Raw genomic sequence first — 17,321 nt, 5'->3', positions numbered from 1 at the left:
AAGGGTGGAGGGAAGGTGTTTTAAGATTTAACTTTTATTTTCTCATTATCCTACTGTGATTTGATTGGTAATAAATTAAATTGATTTTACCCAAGTTGAGTGTGTTTTGCCCGTGACAGTAATAGGCGAGTGATCTCTTCTTGTCCTTATCTCAACCCACGAGCCTCTCATTATACTTTGTCTCCCTTGTCCAGCTGAGGAGGAGAGCAATAGAGTGGTTTTGGTGGCCACCTCGTGTCCAGCCAGGGTCAACCCACCACAGTCCACAACAAGAAGTCACTTGTCATTAATACAACCACCAAGACAGTATTTGGGTACAATCCGATTAGATTGACCAGGAGTTATGGGAGCTTGAAAAGATGGGAAGAGGGTAGCATGGGCAGAGCTGCCCTCCACGCCACCTCAGCTGGCCCCTTCCTACACGGCTGCCTGCAACCAGCACCAGGCTCTCTCCATCTCACCCACCAAACCCCTCTCCAGCAGTACTCACGGATCAAAGACCAAGCGTGTGATGTACTCCTTCGGCATTCGAGGCAGCTGATGGGAGAACACATTCTGCAAACCAACCAGCCACATCATGATCTTCTTGTTGGGCTTCTGGTTCAGGGAGTTGCCAACCACGTGGAATTCAATCACCCCCCTGCGCTCCTCCAGCCTCGCTGCCTCGTCCCGAGCTGAGTGCGCTGAGAGGAAGTTGGTCTGTACCACACAAAAGAGGAACAAAATCACATTTTGGAGATTTCATATCTTCTGACAGACAACCTTAATGAACAAACAAATGAAAACCCTTCCTTTTTCCAAGTCATCTTTTTACCAAAATAGAGCTGCCAAGGATTACCTTTTTCTAGCAGAAGTGACACCATCAAATAAGCTGGACATAAGTCTACACTACAGTGTACAAAGGCTTATTCAAACTTCTTTTGTTAAAGATTAAGTAACAACAGTGATGGCTAGGACTCAACAAATTCCAAAATCTCTCAAGGGACAGTACTCATCCAGTTGAAGCCTATGCTACTATATCTTCATATCTTCTTTAGTCTAGCCAGCTCGGACACAAGTAGTGGATTTGCCTAGGCATACTGTAAATCACATATTTTAATGGTGGTGCAGGCAGTTGTATTTTTTCATTTTAGCAGTGTTTTCCACTATCTATGCCACTGTCGTAAGTGCCTAAAAAGAACATTTAAATTCCTACTAATTTTGCTGTTACATATCTAGCAATTGCATCCATATATTTGAACGGAGATGAAATTAGTACAGACAATTTATTTAACCTTTTTTTTCCAAGACCATTTTACAATGCCAAAACAACTCTGCGTGCACATACTGTTTACTTTTTAGAGCAAAGCTTGGCTGTTGGGTTTCTAGTCACTGCCAGCCCCAACAGCCAGACTGGCACAGCATTTGTAATATGCAGAGCAATCAGTCACAGTATATAGTTTGAGTAAGAAAAGTAGGTGGTTCCAAATCTTCAGCACTCTCTAGCTAAACCTTGGCAAACAAGAGCTGCTGGCAAAACATAGTCTGGTGAAGGCAACAGAAGGAGGAAAAGCCAGCCAAAGAAAAAAAAAAAAGTGCAATTCTGTACATGGCACTATTCTGCAATCCTGTTTGTTTTTCTCTTCCAGCAGAAAAAAAGAGCAACTGTGGAAGACGGAGTGAATAACACTTTAGATCAGCCCTTCTGCACTAGACAGAGGTTTTAACTTTGGATCTTTCATTCTGTTGCAATATTTGGACCCCATTTACCTTGCCTTATGAGCTACATCTATGATTAACAATAAAAAGCATACTCTGGAACTGCTCTTTAACAAAAGTACCTTGCAAAATAACCTGGGATCTATCTTTTTACTATCACTAGTTTCCAAGTCCTTTTGCAAACACAATTTGTGCAGTACACAATGCATTAAAAAAAATGTAGAACAATTCTTCACGTTAATGACGCATTTCATGAATATTTTTTGCTTACCTAATCATACTCTTTGAAAGTCTCTATTTTTCTTATTGACAGCTTGGTAAGTTTTGTGGACTCTTCGCTTATCATGCTCTATCCATGTGGAACACTTATTAGAAACAGACCATTTACAAACAGACCATTTGCAACACCAAGTCTATATATTTCTCACCTCTGGCCCGAGCATTGCTGCAGGATCTGTAATTGTTGACATTACTTCATTGATTAACTCAATAGGAATATCTCCTACAACCCTTGGTTTTTTAGCATCCTCCAGAGAATAGGGTTCATTATTTTTCCTCTTTTCCCCTATAAAACAAAACCAGGACAAATTAGAAACAACCAAGCTGTCACAGACTAGCACTACAAAGTCCAGCACTTCTGTTATATTCTTTAGTTTGTATGCCAAGTTTTGGTGGCTTTTTTTAAACCCTGTGGAAGGGCAAAAAAAAAGAGAAATAAATTAAATCTGAACAATACTTATCACCATTGTAATTCTGTCTTTGCACTGGGTTATCCGCATGAAGCAGGATGAATATACCTCTCCTTCTCCTATACCTCTGTAAATTCACAATGAAACTATTTGCTTTTTCTTTCTGCTTCAACATCCTCTGCAGTGAATCTCTATGCTGCTGTCTTGGAAGGTCAGTGCTCAATACACAAATTATAGTGCGTACATCTGGATAACATGAAATTCCATTTTGGGATTCACTGGAATTAAGTATCCATTATAGATTTCTTCCATCTTTTTTGTAACCCAAGCAGCACATATAGTCTGACATGTCATACATATTTGACTTAGAAAATCCATATAAAGTTTTCAAATCAAAATATACCATGTTAATAATTAACTGCCCTACTAACTATGGAGCAACATGTAACATAGCAAAAGCAACTAGTTAAATTCATGAAAGAAAAGTCCACCAAGGACTAGTAGAGGTACAATAATACTGACAGAGCCAGCTGCTAGCTCAGGATTTATCCAAGCGGCAAACTGCCAAATACTAGGGAAGCATACAAACAGGAATATCACTCCATGGTTAACTTGTTCCTGTATTTTTTCCCTAAAGATCTGCTAAAGGTCAAAGCCAGGATGCAGAATTTGGCATTTGTGATCAGCACTTAGCAGTCAGATAACTTCGTCAAGTTTTTTGTTGTTTCTTTTTTTCCCTGAAGGAAAATCCACAATAGATCTTCTTTCTAAAACAACCAGGTAGTTTAGGGCCCAATATGCCCACTATTCTACACATATGGTACAGATCGTTTTTCCATAGCTATAGCACTCTAAATACACAAGGATCAAACTGTTAGTTCTCCTTTTCAGACTTTCAAGCAGTACAATTGTTTTCCTAACAATAGAATTTTATTGTTAACCTCCCTTCATTGTGGAAACTTTTACTCCTATTCTGTATTTCTTACTTTTTAAACAGTTATTCATATGTGAACAGACCTTCCTTCTTATTTCCATGGGGATTAATTTCTTGTTTTAAAACAGAATTTTTTGAAGCAATTTGTCAAAAGCTTTCTGGAAATCCAGGTACACAAAACCCTTTCCAAATGCTCACCCAGATCCTTCACAGATATGTGAAAGTCGTGAGTTTTACAAAAGGTACACTGAATTTCTGTGCATCACATTACTCTCACATTTATTCATTCCATTCTTAATCAGTCTATTATTGTTTCTTCTAATTGGCTGAAATAGGACACTTTCAATTGACAGTTTCCGGAATTCTCTTAGAACCTCTTTAAAAACTAGTTTTCTATCTGTGGTGTTTCAATTCTGTAGTGCTGAGGGCAATTCTGATGACAGCTCAGCTGCATAACTTAATAATTAGTTTGTTAATTCCACTTTTTGTTTTCCAAACTCTCAAAAAACATATTTTTTCTAGTGACTACTTACTACTTATCTTACTGATCTGTAACAAAAAAAAATAAATCTACTCATTCCCACTTTTAAGACCATTTCCCAACTTGTCCCTCAAAGAAAGCTGCAGTTTAGGAGCCACTTTAAGTTCCTCTGTAGCAAACACTGAGGTTAAGAATTCATTTAGCTTTTTCTGCTTCCTTGAGGACTTATTTTACACAAGCTCGTGATCATCTCTCTGACCTACAAACTGTCTTGACAGGTGCACTAATCCTGAGGTGTTTGAAAAAGGATTTATTAGGAGAATTTATGCATTCAACAACTATTTTTCCCCCCAAATTTTTTTTTTTAACCTGACCTCATTCAGGTTCTAAATTTAACCTGGTTGGTGTGTTTGTGCTTCTCTTTATTGCTCAAATGTATGCAATTCCTGTACCTTGAAAGACTGAAAAAAAAAAATTGAATGGCCCCTTCTACTCTGTCTTTATTTAAATGAAATCTTTTTTCATGGTTCATAATACACGTACTCCAAGTAAAGTGTTTTTCAACAACCTCTGACACCAGCAGACCTTTCCTCATTTTAATTTAAACAAACCAATTTTTTTTTTTTCAAATACGGTTGCCATTTCTGCTAGTTAAACATTACCATAGTGGAGAAAAAGAATGTGTGTGCATGTCTTTCAGCAAAAACACCTCAAGGTCATTATTGCAGAGTGAAGGCAACGATCACCATATACTGCAACTACTGATAACACTGGCAGAAGCCAAAAAGCAAGTCTCCCTCTTCGTTACCTAGGTTTGGGTCAAGGGCAGAAGAAACTTTGCAAGCAGGACTCATGTTCCCACTGTTAGGTTGCTCCAGAGACGAAGGACTTGCACTGTATGAAACAGATCTTGCAACAGGAGGAGGACTGATAACTGCAATGGCATAAAAGAGAGACACAAAAAAATCATGACATGGACACCCATTATGGTGCTGACTGAACGACTGTCACAAGGATGGACCCAACTGCACACCCACCACCTGAGAAGTAACAGCTAACATTGTGTGACAGAGCAATGCCACCACTTTCCAAGCAGAGACATTAAAGCTTTATCTCAATATATTTTTCTAAACTTAGCTCTAACAAGGGACTGTTATCACGTCTGGATGACAGAGATTGCAAGTATCAGGCTTTATTATTCTGCAGTGCTGAGCACAAGCTAAGAAAACAAACTCCATTCACATACCTGCCAAGCCTACTGCCGTTTAGCTTCAGGAAAGGCCTTTTTGTAGGGGTCTATTGAAAAGCAAAATCTCATCACTCAGCTTCAGCTGTCCACTTTAACAGTGCTCAGTGACTGGCTGGACAAATCAAACCCAATAAAGGGAGAAGTCATACCAGTTAAGAGGATGAAACTATTATTTTGAAAGGCCACAGACTAAAATATCTCTCTCTCATATTTTTTTTAACAAAACACTCATCCCAAATCATCCAGTTTTCATTTGTGCCAGGACATTTGGTAGGCAGGTGGGGGGTTGAGGTGATAGTTCGTAGTCTGGACACCTGAAGTCTTTCTCTTTGTATGCATTTATCCTGTTGTCATCACCAGCAACAGGTCTTTTGTGCCATATTCATGCCAAGAATCCAGTGCTCAAGAGATGCACATTAAAATGAAGCACTGCAGAAAGGTACATGATAGAATGAACTTTGAGAGTAACATGATTTTAGAGTCACAATGAACTTATGCCTAAGGCATTAATTCACCAGTTCATGGTGCAGACCAGGATTTTCTCACAAAAAAAGCCTGTATCTGTCACAGTGGAATCTCCCTACTACTCTAGGAAATTCACTATTGGGTAAAGTGCTGACATGATGGTTTTGTCAACTGACAATCAACAATGGCTTCAAAATACTGAATTGTTACAAAACACTAAATTAAATATCTGAAAATTGAAGTCAATCCCTGAGCTGCATAAATGGATTTTAAATACTTTTGAGCAGAAAGGAAGAGGAAAAGGGGAAAGTGAAAGAAAACCATCATCAATGTCTCCCTGCAATTTTAGGGATGACTTACACCTCAATACCTTAACTGAGGAAAAGTGAATAAAGCTGCAGAATGGCTGATGAGGCACATGAATAAGGAATAAAGTAAGGAAAAGCTAATAAAAAACCCCAAGAAAATCAAAGGCATGTGTGCAAAGGCAATGGTACATCTGATATGGAAGGTCCCTATATCCCTGCTGCTAGGGAGTCAGAGGACTGGCATGGGTCCTCATGCAAGGGGACCACTGTCCAGTGGGTCACCCACTGCGGCCATTTAGCCGCCGACCATTCTCACGTGCCCACATTGAGTGCACCTGTGCCTCCTGAATACTCACACGATTTGCCTCAGCACTCAGCCTGTTCCACTGGCACCTTCTATTAGCTGGATTTCATCATCAAAGTGGGATCTTCATATGAGGAAGCACGAGAAAGTCAGACACCTGTGCTTACTCGAGGCAGACTGATTTCCGTATAGGCTGCTATTGATAAAGCTGCCTATCTATGTCTCCATCCTAAGAATTCATCATCTGTACAGGCTTATCTTTATATCCAGGTGCTTCCTAACCCATCACTAAATGCAAATTACCTGTCTGGATTCCTAGCTGGCCAGTTTGGGAACTAGACACCATGAAATCCTGATCCCAAATGGGAGAATTCTGGCTGTACACTTCTTCTTCCAGCATCGACAGAAACCTAGGCACAAAAGCAGGTGAAATATTAACTTAATAGGATCATTCAAAACAAGTTCTTTTTCAGAATAAGCATTTGCAATTTTTTTTAATTTAAAAAATATTTACTGATTCAGTAAGAAAATACTGTTGGCCAATTCCTTTTGGAAAAAAAAAAACACCCTACACACACACACAAAATCACAAGCCAGAGTAGACATTAAATATCTTAATTCAGTAAAGTGCTCTCACCTATGAAAATTTATCTTTGATTGTAAGCAATATCTATTTAACTTGCAAAAGCAGAAAGAAACAGTTACAAACTACTTTTACAGAACAAAACTGTGCACTAATAAGAAAGCTAAGAGTTGACAGATGCCAAGGTACTCATGTTATACAATGATGACAAAATATGTCTATTTTGATAAACCAGTGTTTTGCAGATGCACTTGTTTTCTGCCTCTTACAGATTTATAAAACCCCAGTGTTAGTTATTAACAATGCTCCTAGGAAGATATTTTCAATCCTTTAATTGTCCTACTGTAACATTTCACTGCATGTTTGTGCTTGCGTAACAGTATTTTTAATCTTACTTTGATAAACTTACAGAAACAGCGTGATTTTAAACCTCTTAGTATTATTATATGTGAGAGAAATTCCACAGATTAGACTATCCAGCATGCTTGCCTTCACAGGGCTAATACATCAATTCCCTCTCAGAAGCAAGATAGCTGCTTATCCTATGTTGCACAAAAGGGGGTTTCAGACCAGAAGTTGACATGGCCCGTTTTTACTCTCTAGAGTCATCTATATGTACAGAAACTGTCCCGCTGAAACCAACAGGACTGTTGAGTATGACTTTCTTGAACAGGATAAGGATTTTCAGGATCAAGGGCTACTCTTGTATTTTATATATAGGACATTTATACTTAAGCACAGCAATATACAGTGTTTGCTGCTATCTATATAGCTGATAATGGCTAAAAGGTATGTGACAGCTACTTGACCATCTGTGACGGAGCAGAAGCAGAAATTAAACTTTAGCTACAGCTACATTTACAGGCAGCACAGAGGCTCTGCGTTCAGATCCCTTGGTGACTATTTCCTAGGTACATACAGACATAACCTGTGGGTCCTCCCTTTGCCCAGGAAGGAGCAGTGGGGACAGCCCTGATGCCAGGCACCGGCCCCGTGCTCTGAGCTGCAGCATCTCCCCAGGGTTCACTCTGCATAATGCCAGGAGAGACAAATGCTTCAGACAAGCACAGCCCATAAAAGATTTAAAACGTTATTCATATTTCCCACAGATCATCAGCAAACAGTGCTTGTCTGTCTTTTTTTCCCCAGTAGAATATTAAAAGGAACTGCAGTGAATAATAATGCTTTTCAAATTACTGATTTAGGCTGTAAAAGGCAATGGAAACATAGGAGCGTATGCACACCTCCTTCCTCCGCAAATCTGCTCCTTCTATCAACGTGATGTTAAATCTTTTTTTGTATCTATTTCAGGGCCAGATCATGATCTTATTCCCAGATGTACACAAACATTCCTGTATCCATAACACTCTACCCCAGAGACAGCTTACATTCTTCAAAGTGGTAAAAGGTACTATCAATAATAGCGTGAGCAACAAATCCTGGCTCTGCCAAGCTTTGGAAAGCTCATGTTGTTTTTCATTGCGCTGAGCGCTAATCCTGTTCTAGCCCCAGACAGTAGCTTGCATAGCATCAGTGCCACCAGCTCACCTGTAAGTTCAGTTCCTTTGCTGTTAGGAAGGACAGATTTTTAAAACATGAGCCAGAGAGCCAAGCCATCCTCATAAAACAAGGATATATTTTAAGCGATACACTATTTTAACAGGAAGCATACAATGAATGATCCTGTCGCCACCAGCTCCTTTAATCACCAGTAAAATGTGTGAAATTAGGGACTGTCAAAATTGAGCATGTTTCAAGATAAGCCACTCTCCCCCATACCCCAATATGTAATTATTATTGTTTAATTGTGAGAGATTGTCATCAATATCCCAGTACTGGAACAGGTAGTCAATATGAAATTAATGAGTTTAGGATTCACTGATGCAGCTTTACACTGACTACTCTCTTCTTTGTCAAATGAACACATCCCTTCTGGGGGTGAGGTGACTACTTTGTTCCCTATTACAATGTTGAATTAAATTGAAATCCTTCAGTGTATATAAACTCCAGTACAACACTCCATTTTTTACTGCTCCATCACAAAAGCAGAAGTGAGCATATGTTTGTTGGAGATCTACACCTATGTGGTTTCCAAGGACTACAGAAAAAGAAAGTAAGTGACCAACAACACCTGCTAATAGGCAATAAGCACAATCCCCCAGCAATCTGAATAATCCTTTTTGTAAAGCAAAGCCCCAGGACAAAGCAAAACAAGCTGTTCTGTCCATAAAATACACTAGTTCAAGCTGTGGCAGAAAAGCAAGCTGCAGTGCCTACTTGTTATTGAGTAAAAGGAGAAATTTTTAAGCTGCAGGTAATTTTTCCATTTCCATGACAAAGTTGCATACTACTGGTTAACCTTCAACGCAGGCACATTGTGATCCCTTACTTTGGAAAATGAGTGAGGATTAGTGTTCGCTTTTCTTGAGGAAGCTTGTCTTTTTCTTGCCTAGCCTGCTCCAGCAGTTGCCGTCTCATTATGGTAAAAACGGAGCGAAGCAATGTCCTACCAAAAACCTGGGTGGTTTCATACCGAGGTAGACTGTCACAGAACTGAGGGACATTGCAATAACAAAGCCACCTGTAAAGGGGAAAAACACCAGATAATTATCACCATCTAACATATGAATTAATGCAATAAAACCATTACTCACATCATTTATAACGCACCTGAGAGCTATATGCCCATAAAAATCAGTTCCACATCAAGTCTGGACAGAGTTAAGCAGCATTTATATTGCCTAGTTTTTTTAAAGAAATGACAGCCAAGTACTTTTAAGTCTCCATATATTATTCTTCTCTGCAGTCTAGTTTCCACAAAGCACTTTTGTTCCAGACAATAATCATAGCTCACATAAAATTTGTGTTGATGTCACGGATTCTCTCCACAGCTCATTCAGTCTCCCACATCTCCTGCCTGCGGCTCCAAAGACCCTTAGCCTGGCTCATTTTCCCCTCTTTAAACTTCTACATTTCCCCCACATAGACGCAAAAGGGATGACACTTAACTAGCTTCATCCCAGTCCGACTGGACTCCCACCGTGGTCTCCCAGCAGCTGGCTTCTTCCTATTACACCCTGACTTGATACTCTTTCATTTACCAGTAACTCCCTCCATAATGAGGTTTGCATTAAGAAGTACATATGAAAATATAGCATGTTGTGTTATTCTTCTTGAAAAAGGGATCATGGTACTGAAGAGGTAAATCAGGAGTACACTGACTATGTAGGTCACAATATCTGTCAATTTTATAAACAACATTTCAGTATGTGCATGTAAGGTAACAGTTAATGGTATCTGTAGCTTTAGCAGAATCAGACCACAACCATTATGAAAGCTCCAACAATGAAAAGAAAATGTTAAGAACTGGATGCAAACAGACTGTGCTGGACCCTGCATGGGCTTTTTCATCCAGACCCAAAGTACAACCTGTCTCAAAATGCTCTCCCAAACTCTTGTGACTTAATCTTTGCAAACACAAGAGTTGCGAAAGAGTTGAGATACAGTTGTTCACAGACCTCTGCTCCCTGTTCTTGGCCGATAAAGCACACCTCTCAAAACACAAGGATGCATGTGAAACTCTGATACAGTTTCAGTCAAATCATCAGGTTTTCAAATTAAGTCAGTGACTCCAAGAATTCATGAGGTGCACGCATGGTGCACAGCAGCCTCCTCAGCATCCCGAGCACTGCCTTGAATACCGCAGAGGGGAGAAGCTTACAATGACAGGTTAGATCAGACGGAAAGAAGCAGCACTTTGGGTCAGGGGGAACCTTAGGGACTGCGGGCAGGACAGTTTGAGAAACCACAAGTGAGAAAATGATTAACAACAGAAGTGACCAACCAGAGCCAATGCTAGCTATTGATTCCTAATAAAAGTTGACTCCAACCAACCCTGTCTATCTGACATCTGTATCATAAATGGAGGTCAAAGACCCACCAAACACCATCTTCAGAGCCCCATGGATTATCAGTAACTGTCTTTTACGCCATGTAGTTATTTGAGATGACAGGTCATCTGAGAACATCCCGGTTGGACACAGACACAGCACAGTCTGCTGTATCACCAGCCACAGCCTCAACTCACACCAAGGTTTGCTGTTCTCCTTCAGGGAGCTGAGGCTTGTCAGAGGAAAGGCCACAGGGAAAGCAGACAGAAGACAGTGCCCATCCTCAGCCAGGAGAAGTGTCCCCGGCCATGCTGGGCAACAGCTGTGCTGACAGAGACCTTAGCTAACTGCGCTGCCTGCAACGGCAAGAAGCTGAACTGCCGTCGCTGTGTTAACTGACAAAGGCATTGCACTATTGTCACGAGCAAAGCAAAATTAAGAGAGACCCGGCTTTTCATCCTAGCTTTTCTTCCTCCAGTGACTAAGTTATTCCTTTGAATTCTGACAACGTATTAAAAGGTCATATCAAGAACAATCATTTTAAGGAACTTAATAATATCTATTTCCCATTTAGCATTCAAGCACTTACAAAATTATTTTAATTTTTCAAATCTTCTGTGATTCGGGTTCAAACTGTGAGGCTTTACAATGCTTAATATTATCTTTCTTTTTTTTTTTTTTTTTTTTTTTTTTTTAAGTTGAACAACAAATTGCCTGAATTTTTAGTGCATGAAATAAGGATCTTGCATGAGGCTCATATCTTAAGAAGACTGAGAGTAACTTTGCAAGCCCAAGATGTGCAAAAGCATTGTCAGATACAGATGTTCACAATCTCTATTCTCTGTTCTCAGCTGATAAAGCACACGTCTCAAAACACAAGGATGCGTGTGAAACTCTGATATAGTTCCACTAAATCCTCAGATTTTCATATAAACTCCATGAGTACAAAAACTCACAAGGTGCACCTATAGCATACAGGTATTGGTGTATTCCTGAAGTGTGTACATGCCGTATTTGTAAGCAAAACTTGTAACAAGCAAAAGCAGTGTTACCTGGTATAATTCACTTTATACCCCGCAATATCATCATTGGGTGATCTTAGTCTTCGCTGAGAAGGTGTCTCCAGGTGCCAGTAGTTAATGCGGTTCAGAAACATTTTAGCCAATTCCACTATTGTTTGTCTTTCCTTTGAGGGTAAGTGGCTAAATTTGTACTGCACAAAATTATTCACACCCTTAAAACAGAAGAAAATGATGCTTAATTATTTAGCCATAATTTTTGTAGGAGTGTCCTTCAACATTCCTCACTTTATGTTTATTAACTCTGAACTTGCATTACACAGGAAGGAAAACAAATACCGGAGACCATGAACTCCTTGCTTAGCTACTCGTGTAGCTGCCACAAGCTGATTCCCCTGTATAAAGCAGCAGGTACATCCAGATGTTTTTATTCTATCCACCCCCAGCAGCTGACTTAAAGGGAGAGAAGGAAAATTATTTTTCCTTGCTTATCAAAGTAAAAAACTTTGTCAGGGAACAGAGAAGGATTGAGTAGGCTTTCTTCTATATGCTTGCATATGTACAATTTTGCTGATAACCACGCTGCATCATTTATTTCCTCTGTAAATCAAGTATCACTTATATCACCTGTAAATCACTATCACCTCTCCAGATACTTTTCAATAGTAGGCTAGGGCTTGTGGAGTTCTAGTTAAGTTTGTGTCTACGTCTCATATTATTTCTTCAGGAAGTGCCAGTATTTCACAAGTATGTCCTCTCATTGCACTTTGCATACTGTCCACGTTAAAAAAAGAAACTACTGAAGATAGTTAAAATGTGTCACTAGAAGTGTTGCAAATACATATATATTATAAAACCATTATAATACTGCTGCTTAGTAAATAATTTTGTGGGATTGAGTTGCTGAACTGCTAAAAACAGAATTGAAAATATCAGTCTATTTTAAGGTAAAATTATTTATTTCAAAATAAACTGTAAGAAGAATTACCCTTTCATCTCTACACTTTATCTTCTTAAGCAAATTGAACAGTATGAAGAATGGGACAAAAAATTATATTGTACAAAACCTTTCTAATAGTGTATTTTAGAGACTAGGAGTGTATGGAGATTACCTACACTTATTCTTCGTTTATAGTCAAACTAAAGGAGAACTTAAGGTGAAGACTTCCCAGAAATTTAGCAATAAAGTGTTTTGATTTTCCTATATTATAAGTAGTGAGAGCTGCAAGGAAATAATCGCTACACATAAAAGTCTTCACATTTAAAATACCCCGTTTAACAACAGAGCACCCATTCATCCACTAACAAAACACTGAGCTCCTGTTTCACCAAGGTATGTGAGCCTCTGCATATTCTCCCCGGAGCTAATGGGCCCACTTGTGTGCCAAAAGTGCACTCTCAGGAGCTTGCTTAACTAAAACCTGCATTTGTGATATGCTCTTCATCCACTGAGAGTTACAAAAGACTCAGTTATTCTTTGGTTTCGGCTTTGTTTTTTGTTGTGTACTCTTTGAAAGAGAAGGCTATGACTTCACTGAATTGGACTGTAACGTTTTCATTGATTTATAGAAGACAAGTGTCATTTTAATATTGGATTTCAAATTTTCAACAGCATTTTTCATCACTTGAAACAAAAAAAGAACTGCCACACATAAAAGTAGTATTTTAAGTTCATTCTCTAAAACTGAAAAAAGAGTCGGCTTCATTAAAGCGTAAGATGAACAATGAGAGAAGTCAAATAATGTAACTATTGTACCAACACTGAAGGAGAAGCAGCAGCAGCCTCCTACAGTCCCCTACTTTGTCCTCAATAATACACAGAAACATCTGCAAACTGCCTAAAATGCCACGTTTTCAAAACCAGTGCCTATGTTTACACACACAAAAAAAGAAAACCCAAAACAAACACACAAACCCAAAAACCCCCACCAAAAAAAACCCACACCAACCAAACCCATATTTTGACTGTTTACCTGTTCAATGCTAGGTTTCTCAAATGGAGGACTTTCCAAAGATCCTTCTACTACAGGCTTTCCCATCTGTAAAATGCACTTCCTCAAAAGCTGTTAAAAATATACAAATTGTTTAAAATAAGCATATTTGCATACACAGGGTCAATGGAAGTCACAGGTGCACAACACTGCAAGCAGTGTTGAAAATCTCCTGGCTATATATCTACTTGTTTAGTCATCTAAATTTGTAGCTACTAAACTTCACTGCGAAATCTTCTTTGAAATGTGTATAAGAGGCTTCTCTGAGCAAATGCAGGCAGCTAAGATAGCATTTTTGTCAATTGGTTTTTCCCAATGTGTAAGTGAAGAGGCTAAGGCTTGCAGGTTGTGCAGTTTGTAGATGAGACTCAAGGTCAGCTCCTCAATCATCTGGATGACTTTTGGAGTAAGATACGGTACACTGCAAGTATCAGAACATTTAGCCCATAGTTAGCCACTGGAGATAAAAAGTCGTGCCAGATAAAGTCAATACATGTATAAGGGGCAGTAAAATCAGCTTATGTGTGAGACAGTGGAAAAAACTGAGAAGATACTACACAAGTTCAGCTTACTTTGAACAGGTAGAAATACACTTGCTTGGTGTCTGCATCTTCTTCTTTGTGGACACATGTGAACAGATACTCCACATCCAATACAATCCCCAGAAGCCTATTCATTTCTTCTTCAGACACATTCTCCAGGTGAGAAACATGAGCAGCTAAACGAAATAAAAATCCAAACCTGTAAAAAGCCTAGTGAGAGAACCAATAGCACAAGTATTCCCCAGGATATCTCCAAGTAAGCTATAATGGTAGAGGCACTGATCCTGTAATAACCTATTTAAACATAACGTCTTATCAGAGGTAACTGAAATATGTGTCACATTGGAGCAATTTGTAAAGGTAGTCCAGTGGTGGCAATTCCCACAGCAGAGAAATGATGGCTGGTTGCAATCACAGCATCTGTTAACACTTAAAACAGACCACAAAAGTCCTGTCTGTATTAATATGTTGCAATATATAAATAACTACATACATTTTTGCGCAAGAGCTATGCTTTTGAGATAAGGTTTCATGACTAAAAATAAATCTGTGATTCCCAGAAACTAGGTAATCCAGGTGTTGATGCAAGTAGCACCTTATTCTGTGAAGACTGAAAAAAAAAAACCACCCCAAAAAACCAGGTCCGTAAATGGGCTTTTTGTTTTAAACTGGACACTATTGGCTAAGTCTCTTACTTTCATATCATGTAAGGTCAAACTACGCTTTCTGCACACTATATTAACAAAGCTTTTGTAGATTGTACATGCTCATTTTTTCAGAAGTTTATAAAAAAGCATCTTTCAATGTATCATGATTTCCAAGTGACAAACTCCCTTTTATCATCTCCAAAGGTAAATACAGTCCCACAACTGTAATTTTCAAAAGCTTAACGTTTGTACGGGTGAAGCGGGACATTCACTTCAAGCTGGTTTGAACAAGTGGCCCCAGGAAGAGAGAAGGCAATTTAAAACAAAATGTCAGTTCCCTGAAAGAAGATATTTGCATTACAAAAAGCAAGGACCTTCACTGACTCCAGGCCCATGTACATGGTATGCATATCCTTTCCTCTGAAAGGACAAGAAAATCCTTTAAAAGAAAAGGAAGATTATTTAAAAGATTGGGCATATTAGTTTTTCTATATTTTAATAACTTTTATCAATATTTACTTCTTAGAAATTATTATATTATCTTAGATATGCCAATGTGATTAGGATTGGTAAGAAATTTTCAACATAAATCTGATTTCTCAGTGGGGGAGGAAGTGGGGAGAAATAACAATTGTCCTGAAAACGATCATATTTACTGGCCACCCAGTAAAGAGGGTTTGTTTTGGGAAGGCTGGTACGACACCTGCCAAAACATTTAAATTCAACAAATTTGTGCAGCTTCAAGTAAAAAGGGCATCGCAGCTCAGAACATTAAAAAGACGCCAGCAATTGTTTCCACTTAAATGAACATTTATAATATAGTATCTTAAGTTCTGAGCATATGCTCAGAACTGAAAGGGGGATGGTCATCACGAGCTTTCTTTAAGGATTCAGCATTCTGGGCAGAATAAAACAATTTCATTTCTGTCCTTGAGCCAGACATGAAGGTTTAATATTCCCAGCTGTCTGTTCTGATCTTGTAAAAGTAATAAATACCCTCCTAGATGACCACTGCATTAGAAATTGATAACATATTGAAGAAACCTTGCACTCAAGTAACAAATGAATAAAACATCAGCATAAGCAGCCATTTCCACGCAGTTTCCATAACTATACTGAAAGTTACCTTGACTACATAGTGGTCATATTTAAACATTTTATTAAACTAGAGAACTGTTACCCATATGGTGAATCTAAAAGTAACATAAATGTATTTTACCAGCATGTATTTACTACTGGTAGAGTCACCAATGTTTGTACATCAGCCCAACAAACTATCTTTCTTCAGATGTTCACAGCCCTTTCCCAAATTTTTGTGGCCACTAGTAAATCTTTATTAAAATCAAAGCTTTAGTACACGGACATCAAATACTGCGTTACTCTTGACCAGAATTACACAGTCCCATTCATCTGCATTGCCCAATGGGTACACCCTTCCTCAGCTGCTGTTATGCTTGCAAAAAAACGATAAAAAAATAAAAATAAAAAAAAATAATCACAAGTATAGGTTGCTACAGCATGCAGAAGGAGAAAGCATGCAGAAAGAGCAGGCCAATGCAATGATACGAAGACCTGAAAAATAGCAAGTTAGTTATTTCAGTTGTGCACCTTCAATAAGCAAGTACTTGAGTGTACAAACTCGGAGCAGTGAGAAAACAGATTAATAAGGAATGTGTCCACAGTCTAACTCAAAATCAATGTTTACATAAAAACACTAGTAATGTATATAGGCAAACCAAGAAATACTCAAATACGCTACGTGAAGGTGCACAGCAGGATCTGAAGATAGTGCTGGGGAAAAAAAGGGAGACTGAGTGTGTATATAGTGTACGAACACATTAGTTAACTAGTTTTAAAAGTCACTCAAGACTGCAAATGTTTACCAACAGGAAAATGCACCCTGTAACACAGGAGAAACCAATCAAATACAAAAGAGACCAGAGCCTCTGACTACATAAGGCTTGATCTTGAGGCTGGTGGAGACTGAATTCTTCCAGCACCCAAATCAGTGCCACTTCACAGTGTTATGGTAATGACCCAACACATTGCCTGAATAAAAGAAATATTCAAGAAAAACTCAGTATTGAATCAAGCTGTGGGGCTGAGGCACAACTAGAAGAATACAAGTTGTAGGTAAGTAGACAGAATACAAGAAAAGAATACAAAAACCAATACAAGTTGTAGGTAAATAGACAGAAATAAGCTCGATAAGCTAATACGCACCACCAGACAGATTTACGCACCAAAAACTGCACTGGTTTTAACATCGAACCATACCCCCAAAAAGAGATGTCTGAAGCAAGACTAATGTCTAGGATTACCTTTGGAAGAAAATAATAAACAAAACAAACAAAAAAAGGAAGAAAACGCAAACATCCTACATTTTACATCAGGTATGGCTTTAACCAGTACAGGAATTTCTACATCGCTATTTCATGGCTCTCTGAGGAAGAGAAAATGCAGCGCAGATGATAATCTGAAGCCTACACACCTTGTGGGCAGTCTGGTTTTACAGGCATTC

At 38.8% G+C, this 17,321-nt stretch overlaps 1 protein-coding gene across 1 annotated transcript in view; it reads right to left on the bottom strand.

Annotated features, from left to right (window-relative positions):
- Positions 1-490: 490 nt before the first annotated feature.
- KAT2B (K(lysine) acetyltransferase 2B) overlaps positions 491-17,321 on the bottom strand; it is a gene marked incomplete at both ends in the record, with an annotated part of 18,609 nt that continues 1,778 nt past the window's right edge. Inside the window, 8 exons of the mRNA XM_009696282.1 lie at positions 491-699; positions 2,127-2,263; positions 4,611-4,736; positions 6,432-6,538; positions 9,101-9,292; positions 11,654-11,835; positions 13,594-13,683; positions 14,184-14,329. Coding sequence (XP_009694584.1) covers positions 491-699; positions 2,127-2,263; positions 4,611-4,736; positions 6,432-6,538; positions 9,101-9,292; positions 11,654-11,835; positions 13,594-13,683; positions 14,184-14,329 — 1,189 coding nt within the window. The remainder of the gene's footprint in view (positions 700-2,126; positions 2,264-4,610; positions 4,737-6,431; positions 6,539-9,100; positions 9,293-11,653; positions 11,836-13,593; positions 13,684-14,183; positions 14,330-17,321) is intronic.

Source organism: Cariama cristata, unplaced genomic scaffold (assembly GCF_000690535.1).
Source record: "Cariama cristata isolate BGI_N322 unplaced genomic scaffold, ASM69053v1 scaffold40572, whole genome shotgun sequence".
Lineage (NCBI taxonomy): Eukaryota > Metazoa > Chordata > Aves > Cariamiformes > Cariamidae > Cariama > Cariama cristata.
This window is presented reverse-complemented; position numbering and strand designations above follow the sequence as displayed.